Source organism: Melanerpes formicivorus, unplaced genomic scaffold (genome assembly GCF_026170545.1).
Source record: "Melanerpes formicivorus ecotype bairdi unplaced genomic scaffold, bMelFor1.0.p_v2 SCAF_3, whole genome shotgun sequence".
Taxonomy (NCBI): domain Eukaryota; kingdom Metazoa; phylum Chordata; class Aves; order Piciformes; family Picidae; genus Melanerpes; species Melanerpes formicivorus.
Window position 1 is genome coordinate 15,129,727 of NW_027142355.1, and position 15,441 is coordinate 15,145,167.

The 15,441-nt window shown below is 40.2% G+C and overlaps 1 protein-coding gene across 12 annotated transcripts in view; it reads right to left on the reverse strand.

Moving 5' to 3' along the window:
* The window catches only part of MAGI2 (membrane associated guanylate kinase, WW and PDZ domain containing 2), a 693,860-nt gene that overhangs the window by 500,928 nt on the left and 177,491 nt on the right, over window positions 1-15,441 (reverse strand). For all 12 annotated transcript variants that reach the window (XM_068167566.1, XM_068167610.1, XM_068167558.1 and 9 more), the window contains exon 2: window positions 7,384-7,500. In XM_068167566.1, coding sequence (XP_068023667.1) covers window positions 7,384-7,500 — 117 coding nt within the window. The remainder of the gene's footprint in view (window positions 1-7,383; window positions 7,501-15,441) is intronic.

Below are 15,441 nucleotides of genomic sequence, written 5' to 3' on the forward strand. Positions count from 1 at the left end.
TCATCAAAATTCATTTAAAACTGCCAGTATCCTTTATCCTTTGGGTATCATTGAATTAGAGAACTCATTCTGCAACACCAGGAAGCCTTCTCAAAGTTTCAAGAGCAATTGATCAATCTTGGGGGCAATCAGCACAAATACTGTAACTGTAACTAACCTTCTCACCTGGCATTGTGCAGGTATGACAACACAGATAAATAATTGCAGACAGATATAATTAGCAACTCAAGCTATTTGCCTCAGATATTAGTGTTTAAATCACATGCCAGTTAACCTCGGTTTAAGAAGATATGTGATATTTGTTTGTAGGAGAACCACTTAAAAAAGGTCATATTTGCAATTTCAGAACTTTTTCCTGCCCTTTTTTTACTCTACTGCAAAAACTTGTAGTGAACTCCCCAGTTGGCAATGTATGTAACTACCTTTTATATAAACCATTTATAGCTGCAGAGCAGTATAGGGAAAAAAAGTATTATTTTGGATGATTTGATTTTGAAAAAGGGAGAAAAAAACAGTGTTTCAGGAAGCAGAAAGAATGAGGGAGTGGGGAGAATAATCAGTCTCAGTTTCTTACAGATGTGTTTTGGGTACAAGGATCTTGGAAATACAAACTGTTGTAACTGTACAGCCAGTGAAACTACCCTAATGTCTTCACGTGATCTTTTATGAGACATTGAAGGTGTAATATCATAAGTGGTACAGAGCTACTGCTCTTTGTTGAATCTATTCTCACTTCATACTCCAGTTGTACTACATCAGACACATTCCATCTTCCCTTTGCCTTGAACAGTATTGAATTCATTTGGATAATTGTTATTTTTAGGTGAGTGTGTAAAACAGATGCATTACTCACTGAATTGCTGAGAATTGATGGCCTCAATATGTTGAGTTGAGAAATTTCTGAGAAAAGCTGACAGAAATTATGTGTTTTCCCTCTCATGGCTACCAACCAGTACAGTATTATCCACCAACACTGATGTTTATAGACATTGTTTGAGCATCTGTTTATCCTAGATCTTAATAAAGATAAAATTGTAAATAATTTTCTATTCATCCACTGCTTCCTACTGATGTCAACAGAGTGCTTGCTGCCCAAACACACTAAACCTGAGCAATACTTTGTGCCCACTGCTTGAGAGGCAGCACAATGCTGATTGTAACCTTTTCCACCCCGCTCTGAAACAGAAAAAGCCAAAATCACATGGAAGTCAATACAAAGACACATCAGCCAATCTCTTTATAACCAGACATTCCCAGCCTCCTCACAGAAGCAGGACAGTGGAGGCAGCAGGTTATTAGGAATACTATGTATAGCAGTGGGAAAGAAAGTCAGGTCCACGAGCACCAATTCAGTCACCTCAACACCTCATGCAAGTCAGCTCAGGCATCGTCTGTGCTATGGCTTTATTTGCCAACTCTTCTTTGCCTCTTCTATTTAGGCTGTCAGTTATTTGAAGAGGTGACCTCCTCAGCTTCATAGAATGGTTCAGGTTGGAAGACACCTTAGAGATCAACAGCTCCAACCTCCCCACCATGGGCAGGGACGCCTCTCAACTAGACTCAGCTACTCAATACCTCATCCAGCCTGGCCTTGAACACCCCCAGGCAGGGGCATCCACAGCCTCCCTGGGCAACCTGTTTCAGAGTCTCACCACCCTTGTACTGCAGAACTTCCTAAGATCCAGTCTAACCTTACTCTCCCTCAGCTTCAAACCATTCCCCTTTGTCCTATTGCTAGACACCCTTACAAAAAGTTCCTCAGCAGCATTCCTGTAGGATCTCTGGGTATTGGAAAGCAGCTCTATGGACCCCCCTGGAGCCTTCTCTTCTCTGGGCTGAACAACCCCAGCTGCCTCAGCCTATCCTCATGGCAGTGTGCTCTGGTCCACATGTCTGCCTGTGCTGCACATAGCACAGTGGGGCTCTCATCTCATGTAATTACCTCATCTGGTTTAATTTTGCTTGAGATACAAAAAAGGCTAAATACTCTTGCCAATGATTCTGCTTTCAGTACACCTTGGAGGTGAGCTCCCGTGCTTCATTTGCTACCCAAACCCAAGAACATTTCCCTAGAGCTCTGTATTGTTCTATTCTGAGCCATCAAAGTCAAATATAAACAATAACTAGCACTTGTCTGCAACAACAAAGTAGTCATTAGAATCAGGTGCTGTTATTTTCATTGATGTGGACAGTTCTTGGCAGCACAGTGTTCTAAGCACAGGTTATTTTATCCTAAGAATAGTTCCATATGATGTCAAACTGGCAGATCTTCTAACTGACTGGACTTCCTAATTTATTTATTTTGAGACCAAAGCTGCACACTGAATTTCCACTCTTGAAATATACTTTTGACACTGAAGAAAAGGATAAGGAAAATACACAAAACCACTGGCAAGCCTTTTTCACACATTCCCCGTCAAATGCTCTGGGCTACACACTTTTTAGAAGAGGAACAAAGTATTTCACAAGTGAAATCTGAAAGGCCAAATATAGATTAGTCTAATATATTTCTCATCCTTATTCAGATCAGCAGAACTAACCATACTGAGCTTCTGTGTAGGATGTACCCTGATCCAATGCATATTTAATGCTCACTTGACTTCTGTCACTCTTTCCTCACCTTTCAGTTAACAAACATCAGACTAAATCCTGAGTATGTAATTGGAATTGCCTTCAATATTTATTCAACATTGTCACTCCCTTCTTATAGTGATTGATATAAAAGGATCAATACAAACTACTGTTCTGTGGTAACACCTATCAGCTCCAAGCCCAGACAGAAAGGGCAGAAGAGGCAAGCCTCATCATAAGAGTAGATACACACCCAGAGATGAATTGCTGCTTCTGGTTGGTACTCATCAAGAAGATAATGAATGACTGTGGTCTCCTAATGTAATACCTCTCTGCCAGAAATTTTTGAAGATGGGGATTTTTTCCAGGGCTGAAAATGTGGCATTAACTCCTTCGAGGCTGAGTATCCTCACTACCCTGAAGCAATTTCTGCTTCAAGTAGAAACACATCTTATTGACTTCATAGAGTCATAGAATGGCTACGGCTGGAAGGTACCTTAGAGATCATCTACTCAAACCTCCCCACCACAGACAGGGACACCTTCAGTGTCTGGCAAAACACCACCAGAAACCAAATCAAACCAACAGCAACAACAACAAAAAAAACAACAATCCTGCCCCCTGGGCCCCCATCAAAACAAAAAATAACCCCAAACCAACCAATCAAAAAAGAGAAAGCTAATGGCACTGACCTTTGCAATACATGACAAACAAAGGCATTGTTCAATGTGATGAGTCTGAGCCATACCCCCAGCCCTTTCCATTCTGTCAGGATTTTTCTGAATGTAAACACTAGGAATGAAATTTCCTTACACCTATCTTCCCCCCCTAATTATTTCACATTATCTATTCCGCCACCTGGCCACTGGAGGATGGAGGTCTGGGCTGCATTCTCCACTGGTGTAAATTAGGGCAGTGGGATGGAGTAATTTACCTGAGCTACTCTCAGTCTGAGGTTATATCCCAGGAAATGCCAACAGACTGTCTTTAAATTAATAGGTGATTTTTTACTTCAGTGAATCGGCTTGTCATTGCTTGACTTTTTGCAGTGCTTTTTAATCAGAATGTCTTCCACTACAATTTCATATTCTGTGTCTGGGTAGGAAGCATTTTCAACAACAGCTCCACCGCTTTGCCAGCTCTTAAAGAAAAGGAATCTGCAATAGCTTGGAAAGATGTATCAGAGACAGATCTGACCATGACTGTCACCACCAAAACTGCTTACTTGTCACATACTCTCACTAAAGCTTTACTCCTGTGAAGACAAAAAGTTAGAGCTCTTTCTTCTTGCGTTAGTGAAGACTGGAAAGCTTCTTACCCTCACGGCAACCATAGTTTGCCGACAACACTAACAAGCACAAAGTGCAGAACGATTCATTTGTTTTCTGCCTGTAGCACTCACAGTACCGGATGTGTTTTGTGGCCTTTCTCCAGATCCCTGGACTCGGTCTGAGCATTAGATACTGCTTATTTGTGTTCAACAACTACCACTCCTTATTCTTCTGCACTGTAGGACAGCCTCCACAGTTAGTGCTCCTAAATAACTTCAGGAATAAATTTAGGGTACAAAAACTATGCTAGAAACACATACAACAGAAAAATGAGAAGAAAATTAGTGAGACAAACTACAGTCAGGTCTTCTGAAGTTGGAGGTCTCTGAAAATTTTTTTCCCCTAGAGCAGTGTATTCCTCTGAGAAGCTCAGGATATTTCTTATCTGTATTACTTTTGGATTCCCAACAGCTTGAAGCTGTGTCCTCATACTCGCACTGAATCAAGACCTGTGCCCTGACAAAAGATCACTGCCCAGTCTTCCTTCTCAAGAGTCCATATTTTCTTTGACACTATTTGCAACACTGCATCTTTTTAAAACTTTCAGTTTTGTGACCTTGTGTGTTGGAAGCTTTATTGCTTTCTATCTCAGCTTCAAATTAACAGAACTTTCTCATGTTCTTGTTTATATATCAGTTTCATTACTGCTGTCACACAGCTCTGGGGACAGAGCTAGCTGAAGGCTGCATCTCTACTGCTGCAAATACAATCGCACGTTCTGCCTTGGGATACATGCGTGTAATTCCTGTTGACAATGCAGTGAAAATCAATTTAACATGGCACTGAGAACTGCAACCACTTAGAGAAAGCATCATTTGACTTTTAGGGTTGCTCAGTCATTGCTAATTTGGTAGAAAGCGGCACTGAACTAATAGAAATAGAAAAATCCAAGGGTCATAAACTCAACCAGTTCATCGCGTCCATAGGGGCCACAGTCTCTGAGGGCAGAACTGAGCTGTTACCTTCATGATGTGCATTTCTGGCCTTTCCATCCTTTGGTGCACACAAGAATGCACACTTGTATAATGTACAATTCCAATTTTAATCCAGTAAATGCTAGCTTACCTGTTCAAAAAACATTTGGCTTGTCCTGATTTAAAAGAGGTGTCAATTTAGTTTGCTGCTTTCTAGTTTTACAGCGAATAGTCAATCATTTAACCTAAGTGAAAGATATCTTAGTTTGACTTGGAAGGCTGAGAAACCAGTAGTCATGTCCACTGCACTGCTAGGGCAGTGCTGCCAGTCTGAACAAAAAGAAAAGAACAGAAAAAATCCTCAATGTCAAGGACTCTTATAAAAGTCCTCCTGGTTTCACTGGCAGTTATACCTCTATAACTGAGGAAAGATTGCTGGTGTATTTTTAAAGGGAAAAAGGTTGCCACCTGCTTTTCAGCATTTTTTTTCTCTCTTTATGTTGCAACCTTGTCACTGGGAGCAATGGCTGTGTTGCCTGCAGCTATCTTTCTCTTTTTTCTGTACAAGAATTTGACTAAATGGAGTGCAGCTTTTGCAGTGTGAGCATCCACTGTAAGATTTGTAATAAGTACATAGTTAGTCTGTACTTATGAAGAAGGTTCAGGTTGGATGTTAGGAAGAAGTTCTATACAGAAAGAGTGATTGCCCATTGGAATGGGCTGCCTGGGGAGGTGGTGGAGCTGCCGTCATTGGAGGTGTTCAGGAGGAGACTTGATGGGGTGCTTGGTGCCATGGGTTAGCTGTTTAGGTGGGTTGGATTGGTTGATGGGTTGGATGCAATGATCTTGAAGGTCTCTTCCAACCTGGTTTGGTTTATTCTAAATAAAGAGGTTTATTCTGAAACCTGTGGTAGTGCTATAGTCAGTTAAATATTACTGCTGCATGCTAAAGAAATCTCCCTCACAGTTTTAAAAATTTGTTTAGTTATATGAGAGAGAGAGAGAGAAAAAAAAAAAAAGGCAGTTGAGAATGTTTCCCTTCCTAAACTCTGGTGAGACCCCACTTGCAGCACTGTATTTCACTTGGCAAATTAAAACATTTTATTATTTCTTTAATTATACCCAAAACAAATCCCCAAGGTGCTCATCATGTCCATACTGTCAAGAGACAGCATCTGTTACATGTGTGCTGTCACTGCAATATTGTTTTCCTTCTTTTTAATCTGGATCTCCATTGTTAACAAGTATGTCCTATAGGAGTATACTAAAGACCCTTCCAGACAGGGTGTGCATTTGCACTTCAGCTGTCATGTTTCTCAGCACCTTCAGAGAAACTTAGCACAAATCTCACATAACAGCTTTGATTTACAGGTAATAATTTCAAAATGTTTTTTTCCATATTCCTTTCTAACCAGGGATGAAGGAACTCCTGAAATTAAGAAGTTATTTTTCTTCAGCTTCCAAAAGGAAAGAGAAATGCTTGAGCATTCCTTGGCAGAGCTTTTCAAAGCTCCATTCTTTAGTGTAATGAAAGAGAAAAAAACCTACAGAAGCATTCTGAGCAACGCAGCTTTCAAAGAGCATCCACTCATTAGCATATAAATAGCAGTCACTAACTCAGCATACCTTCCTCTGCCCATCATCCCAATGTCAAGTCTGAAAATTCAAAGGTGCACCTCTTTTTTTTTTTTACCCAAACCAGAAGGCCTGTTTTTTGTCTGCTACACAATCATTTTATGAGAAGAACATCAGTCCATTTTAAATGACACGCTGTCTGTCAGCCAAGCAGTTCCGCCATTCTGAAAGGCATGGCCCAGATAGGCAAGGTAAGGATTGTGTTGCTCTGATTAACTTCATGTCTGCTGCAGAAGCAGGTGAAAAATGTCAACAGCTACAGAAATTGAAGCAGCTTCAGAATATTTCAGATACAGATACCACTGAATGATGTGACGGCAGAAGAACACGCACGGAGGAAAACGCAAACTTTCATTGCCATGCCTGCTGCACCTAAACAACAAAATTTCCTATTTCATGTTTTCTCTGTTGCCCTATTACATTCTAAAGCCCCTGTTATTATGATGTAATATACAATATGTATACAATGATGTAATATGCCCTGTTATTATGATGTAATACACAATATGTATACAATGACGTAATATGCCTCAATATTATATGCCTCAGTATTATACTGTGATACTGTGATACTGTAATATGTGGCAGACCAAATTCTGTTGAACATCCACTTAACAACCTTAACAACCTTCTTTTTTCTGTATATTTTTGCTTTCTAAAACTGCAGAATAAAAAGAAATACTATTGTAGGACCCCTGTTTATGAGTACTACAACTCTAAAAACACCATGCATATTCAGAAATTAATTCACCACTACACAGTTCAGTATCTCAGCAATAACAGAATACATGAACCAAGCCACAGATCTGTTCACAGGAAGCCTGCTACATCTACAGTCCACCACTTCATGCCTTGCAAATGGCCTCAATAGCATTAATTCAGACAGCATTTGCCATTAAGAAAAGAGATTGGTTCATCTCAGCCTTACTCACATGGCACAGTGCGGAGGTAGAGATTGTCTCTTATGATCTGCTGGAGCTCATGGTCCACTGAACCTTTCTGGAACCGTAAATTGAGGTAGTGACGAAGGTCCTTATCAACAATGCCTCCTGTCGAGGAACAGGCAAATGAAAATATTATTTAAAAATATACTGATTTGCCAGAAGCAATGAATCACTCCTAACGCCTCAGTAACTCATTTTCCTTCATGTCCCTGCCACAATGGATGACAGAAGCACAAAGAGTTATCTGGTTAAGGCATGCAGTTGCTATAATAGTATTCGGATTAATAGCTGCAAAGGTTAAAACCAGTTCATAACAACTAAACGGCTACATCTGTACAGTTCAGAGAATACACACAGGATTATAGACAGAAAATGGCAATTTTCTTCTGCACCAAACTGGACCATATTGTTATTACATAATTACTTACATAGCTATCTAAATAATGCATTATTAGGTAATATCACAGAATGTTAGGGGTTGGAAGGGATCTTGAAAGATCATGTAGTCCAACCCCCCTGCCAGAGCAGGATCACCTATACCAGATCACACAAGAACTCATGCAGGTGGGTTTTGAATATCTCCAGAGCGGGGGACTCCACAAACTCTCTGGGCAGCCTGTTTCAGTGTTCTGTCACCCTCACAGTGAAAAAATTCTTCCTCACTTTTCCATGGAACTTCCTATGCCTCAACTTCCATCCATTGCCCCTTGTTGTGTCATTAGGCATCATGGAGAAGAGCCTGGCTCCATCCTCTTGGCACTCACCCTTTACATATTTATAAACATTAATGAGGTCACCCCTTAGTCTCCTTCTCCCCAAACTTAAGAGCCCCAGCTCCCTTAATCTCTCCTCATAAGGAAGATGTTCTACTCCCTTAATCACCTTTGCGGCTCTGCACTGGACTCTTTCAAGCAGTTCCTGGAGGTCCTTCTTAAACTGAGGGGCCCAGAACAGAACACAATATTCCAGATGCAGCCTCACCAGGGCAGAGTAGAGGGGGGAGGAGAACCTCTCTTGACCTGCTAACCACACCTCTTTTAATACACCCCAGAATGGCATTGGCCTTCTTGACCACAAGAGCACATTGCTGGCTCATGGTCATCCTTCTATCCACTCGGATCCCCAAGTCCTTTTCCCCTTCAGTACTCTCCGACGGGGTCAGTTCCCACGCTATATTGATGCATGGGGTTGCTAATATGGTACCCATGACCTCATGCCAATTTCCCATCTGCTTATTAAACCAAAACATCTTAGTCTCTGTAATGTTTGGTATTTTCAATCCAAGTGTAACCAGAATAAAATGCAGCTGTACTTAATGATCACACATATGATATAATCTTGTGTTACTTATTTCTAATAGCACTTCCATCTGATATTTTAATTTCCATCAGTGTAAAAAGTCATAGCTGATACAACTCAGCACAACACTTTGAATATCAGAAAAAAATTCCTGAGTTTAAACCCCTGCATTTGGCACTTCTACTATAACATTAGGAAAAAACCAACTAGTGCATCAAGTTCCACTATTAAAAGCCTACTTATAATTCCTATGCAACATGATTAATAAACATTTTTCAGTATAGTTTCTTTCATTTCTTTTAACTTGGAGCATGGATCACATTTGTAATGATGGAAGAAAGTCTATAAGTAACTGCATTTCTTCTTTCTCTCAAATTCTGACATAAGAAAAAACATAGAAAAAGATTACTGCACTGAGTTCTGGCATATATTGCTCAGATGAAAAATTGCAAGCAGATAGATGCCTAAATTGTTGCTTCATACAAACTTAAAACATGGTATTTGCTATTGAACCCTCTGCCAAAAGTCTTATTGACCTGCACTGCATAAAGATTTTACTGTAAAAAGGAACATTCCTACCTAATTATTTGAATGTCACTGCACAGCACAAATAGATATAAATTGAAATATATTTCTCCTTACAGCTATTGCTATTCATCTGCCAATTACAACTTCATAATCTTATTACTGCTGCTCTTTGTCAATAACTAGATTTACAAAACGCTTATGAATAATTTCCTCTTTAGCTAAAGCAAAAAAAAACCACAGCAGGATTTCATAATCAAAAGCAGGGGGAATCAAACCAAACAAAACCCTAAGCCAACAAACACAAAAAAACCCCAACAACCTAACACCCAACCAACCAACAATAACAACAAAAAAACCAACAAAAACTAAAATAAAAAAATACCTGTATGCCCAGTTCCCAGAGGTGGAGAACTTCCAGACAGACCTTTGTTCTTTCAGGATCCCTGCTTAGTCGACTACTCTGATACTGCTAATGCTGTTTCTAGTAATGTGCTCTGTTTGCAGACCAGCCCATCCTTACTCCAGCTAATTCTTAGGAGACTTCAGAGCAAGAGAGACACTCTGCTCCTGACCAGAATCAACTGTTCTCTGTGATCAGCTGCAGAAAGTAAAGGTCCTGCAGTTCTTGTCTTTCTCACTCTAAAATACAGAACATGCCCAGTGATGAAGATGCTTTCTGTCAGCCTGAGAAAATGCCAGCTTAAGAACAACAGCTGTAGCCTGCCCACTGACATAAACCTGAATCATTCAACTTATGACATAAGTTGAGTTTAGGAACCTAGACAGATTCCTGACCCTCAAACGGCAGTTTTTATTTACAGTCTTTTGCTTCAAGCACAGCCATTTACTTCACCAAGTGTTAACAAATGCATTAAACCTTCTAAACACCAGACAAAAGGAGTCAGCTGATATTTTTAGGAAATTGCATATTCAATAGAGGAGCATAAACACATATATTTAAATGAGGAGATACCTACAGCCTTGTATTTTTTTACATACGGACTAAAAAGCAAATATTTGTAACAGAAATAAAAGCTGTACATGGTGCAGAAGAAAAAAAATATATTTTTTTCCAAGCATAGGGGAAAAGTAAAATTTTTGTCTTAATATCTAACCATATATTGTAGCAGTAGTAGCAAATCCTATTTTAAAGAGCAGTCAGATGAACCACAGACAACACATATAAAATCCACATCTTCAACAGTAATTCTGTCTCTGACCTGACAGTTTTCAATTTTTTGGACACATTAGCTTGTGTTTGAATCTGGTGTAAAAAAAAAAATAAATTTAAATGCTGAAGAGTCCTGAGAAATGTGTGTAATATTTTTAGTTCATCCTTCTGATTATCATTCTTCTGCTACTCTCCTCTAAAACATTTTGGTGTTCTACCTGATACTTTTCAAAACACACCTTGATGCTATAAATACTTTCCAGGTAGAATCATAGAATCATAGAAATGTTTAGGTTGGAAGGGATCTCAGAGATCATCTGCTCCAACCTCCCTCCTGTAGGCAGGGATGCCTCTCAACCAGACTCAGCTGCTCAAGGCCTCATCCAACGTGGCCTTGAACATCCACAGGCAGGAGGCATCCACAGCCTCCCTGGGAAGCCTATTGCAGAGTCTCACCACCCTTGTATTGAAGAACTTCTTCCTAAGATCCATTCTGAACTTAGACTCCCTCAGCTTCAAACCATTCCCCCTTGTGCTGTCTCTAGAAAGCTTCATGAAAAGTGTCTCTCCAGCCTTCCTTTAGGGTCCCTTTCAGGTATTGGAAGGCAGCTCTAAGGTCCCCTCAGAGTCTTCTCCAGGCTGAACAACCCCAGCTCCCTCAGCCTATCCTCATAGCATAGGTGCTTCAGCCCTTGGATCATCTTTGTGGCTCTTCTCTGGACTTTCTCTAACAGCTCTGTATCCTTCTTATGATGGGGACACAAGTACCTGTGCTTTTGAGCAGGCTTTTGAGCCTGATGCATTTAAAGTACAAGCAGAACAAAATCTTGAGTGGTAGTATGGGGCCATAAGATTTTTGGCAAGAAACTGTAACCACAAGTCAGTAAACCAGCCTTGATTTCACAGCAGTGAATTAGATCTTGTGTTACAGACTATATAAAGCATGATTTACATGAGTAATAATAATAGGGCTATGTCCTCCCAGAGACTGAAGTAAGAGATAGAATAGTATAAGTTGGTTTACTTTGGGTGAAAAAAGCAACTTCGTGACATTGTCAGTAAATTAACAGAAGAGAAAGCAACCAGAGAGAAACTGGTTTTATAAGCAGTAGTAATACTCTGCCATTTTGTGGTCTCATTCAACCCAGCTAGACAAGTGACTCACTTGATTTCTACAAAGTTCAGCTTCCCTTTATTTTCTCGTTTGGCAGAATATTGAAAACCACTGAGATGTTGAAAATTTCCTGACATGACTCTAACCCCTAAATTTCAAATTATTCCCAGGTAGCCTACAGTGGAGGACCTCAGCATGATGCCAAGGGCTACCAGTGCCTGTCACACAATAGCACCAACTCTATTGCAGCTGCACAGTGACTCAGAAGCTCAGAGAGAAGGAGCTGAGGAAGCCACGTCCTGCTCACTGTGCACAACAACAAATGGAAAAGCTGCTGTGTAACAAAGGTATTACAGAGCACAAGGTTTAGAAACCCACCCTCAAGACCACAATTGAATTCTTTGACCATGGCCACAGGAGGAGACTGTCAAGTGCACAATGAAGCATGCACTGGCTTGCAGCCATGCAAAGGGCTTTTCCCCCTTGTTCTGGCCTGTGGCCTGCACTCTGTTTCAGTTTCACTTTACTCCAATGAATCCCATCACTTTGCTAACTGGGAAATACAGAACATTAATTAAATACTTCCAGCAATGATCTGGTTTAGGTACAACTACCAATCATGATGACAAACTCATAATCATGACTGAATTTGGTTTCAGAAATTATAAAATTAGATACCCTTGGATGAACTAAAAAATGCTCTGTATAGAAGCTATACTTAGGAGTTTAATGAGTAAAGTATACCTTTTTACAGTGTTTTAATGTATTTCTGTCAAGTGTCCTGCCATTTATAAAATCTAGTAGCAAAGTCCAATCAGAAAAGAAATACAATAAAGAACACAGATACAAAAGGGTATTGAAAAGTTTGTAGCTCATTAAAAGACTCAAAAGTGAAGATAATTGCCATTTCTGAGAAAATGAAGATTCTCACCCCAAATAGTTCCCCAGGTGCTACCTGGAGCTTTATAATTAACAGTATGGTATGCCTCTATGGATATCTGACAGTATTCCATCTTTCTTCTGCAGCTCTCCAGTAAAAGAGATGCAATTTGGTGCATGTTAGACCAACTTATCTTTCATTATTCACAGATGATCTAACTGACCTTTCAATCTATGGACTACATGGTGGCCAGAATTCTTTAAACCATGTATCATGAATATCTGATTTTTAGTTATTTTCTCTGATGATGAGATAAAAAGCATTTTGCTCATAAAAGCAGCTGGGATACATCAAGAAAATTGTAACCATCATAAACAAAAAGCTGCACTCATGTTTTAACTGTTCATTTCTGAAGGATTTTTTTACTGGTTCAGTAAGAATTCAGAATACTTGAAATTATAACACACAACTCCTATCAGTTCAGGGACACCATGCCCACTCACCTGTGAAAATGTCTATGATATTCTCATTTTGGCTTATACAATATATAATCCCCCTCCTTCACTCCTGTTCTCCAGACCCACAGAGTGCTAGGCTGCTTATATGCACGAAAGTCAGTAATGCAAGCTTGAGGAGCAGTGAGGAATTGGCACTACCTGGCTGTGGGAAAGCCTGTGGCAGCCAAAGCTCCAAAACACTCCTGCCAAGGCACACTACTCACTGGGAGCTCCTTATAGTAATTGAAATAATTTTCAACATAAAGCCAACATGTTTTTTCCTCAAAGTTTCTTTCCCTAGATGGTCGTCTTATGAGATCAGGCTAATTTTTTTCCCGCAAGTCCAGTGATATTTTACTGTAATAAACATAAAAAACCCCAAACACCAAAACACCAGAACCCAAACAACCCTCCGTCAGAAAGCGTCTATTGAAGAGGAATTTATTACCATTACTCATAGGAATTGATAGCCTTTGTAGTGCAAACAATGCTTTATAAGCAAATTAAGTAGGTCTTAGTGCTTGAGTAATTAAGAGGCAAAGCATTTTACATTTCTGAGCCAGCTTATTTAAGCAACTAACCTGGAGAGTAGCTTGGGAAGCAGCCTTCAAGAACATGGCTGCCTTCTCAGCTGTCAGCAACCATTGCTAGCTCAGTGTGGCAGTTTGGGCCAGGTGCCCCCTGCTGCGGCCACATAAGATACACCTCTGGTGTCTTGAGGGTCCAGCCCAGTGGATGGACACAGGAACCTATGTATTTCATCCCCATAATATCCTGCTCCCTATAAAAACCACCAGCAAGGTCTCACACGTCCTCTTTCTTCCCTCGCTTCCCTGTGGGAGATGCTCCCTATCTGGTAATGGAGGGGTTTAGTTATCTTGCGGCCTCTTGGGCCTGGCTAGGCCTAATGCCAGGAGGAAGAGGGGGAAGGGCAACTGTAGATCTGGCCAGCTGAGATTAGCCTAACAGTGGAGGGGAGGAAAGAAAGAGCCCTGGGGGTTTTGGGTGTACCCTCAGGTGGGGAGAGGGGAGTGCGGGGATGCTTCTGGGTACGCTTTGGGATCTCCTTTGTCACTGCGCTTGTGGTTCTCTGTAAAACACTCATTGCTTTTCCATTTAAACTTTCCACCACTTCTGCAATCCATTTGTGTGAGTCTTGGTTTTTTGCCCTGGTGGGAGGCAAGGGAGGATCTGCCTTACAACCCACCACACTCATGGTGAGTCATCAGGTGACACACATCCAAGTTGTTCTCTTTGAGACTGCTCTTGAGCCACTCCTCACCCAGCCTGGATTTGTGCTTGGGATTGCCCTGACCCAGGTGCAGGACCTGGCATTTCATGAATGTTGCATTTCATAAATCATTGTGTATCAAACCCTGGAGGTTTGTTCAGGTTTCCATGTAAAACACGTAATCCCTTTAACAGTCTGAAAACAGTACAACAAAGCTGTAGTAAATTACAAGCATCTTGTATTACATTCCAGTCCCCTGCTGAAGATGACACATTTTATTTTATAAAGAGCCTTCTATCCCTAGATTAAAATCTGTGTAGGTCTTTGAACTTCTGCTTGCCTTCCACTACTACCTTCAGTTAAGTCTCCCATTAGACTTATCTGTAAAGTCTCAAATCATTAGGGTTGAGCTATCATCACTGTGGAACAGGTGGTGAGATAAAGTATGACAGAGAACCAAGAGGGAATTATACAAGCAAATATAGACTCCTCAGGAAGAAAATTAATTTTTTTTCATAGTTGGGTCTACTCAGAAAAAAAATCTATTTCATGATGCAATATTTCATGATGTACTGCAGATCTAAACACATTTCAATAGTAAAGGCTATGCAAGAATGTAAAACTTGCGAGTTTTTATGTGTGCCATATATGATGAAAAACATTTTAAGATGGAATTTATTGATGGGGAAATGGCCTTATCTTTTATAGCCTGTTTCATAATCTTCCCTTTTCTCTTTCTGTATGTATTGTATTAATAACTTTTGCTTACTGAGCTTTTATATTAAATATTCTATACATATATATATATTGTATTTATCACACACTTCCATCCTTTGGTATATCTTTTGATTTCTCAGCCTAGAATTATAAATTCAAAGTTTTAAAATACAGGAGAGTATGGCTTGCAGGATAAATTGCATAGGGATGGTACTACATGGAGACTGCAGTCTGTATTAAAATAGAACACAACAAAATCTGGCCAAATAATTACTACTTCTCTCCATGCTAATCATTCAAACTTGGATGTATGTCTCTCTACAAATATGTAATTGCCTAGTCACAGTGGGCAATGCATTTCACCTGCTTCCTTAGACCAGCAGACAGGCTGAGGTTTGCACACTCTCATTTTCACAGTGGAAGGAGTTTATACTTTTTCTGTTACTGGGAATGGAGGAATTCTCAGTGCCCAAGAACAACCTGGGTTCAATTCACCACTGGGTTACACCTGCCCTTGTGGTACCTACTACTGGCACAGTCTGAGTAAGGACTAGATCAGCAGGACACCCTACAGCAGCAACAAGATAAGATCAAAAAGATTGTGGGTAG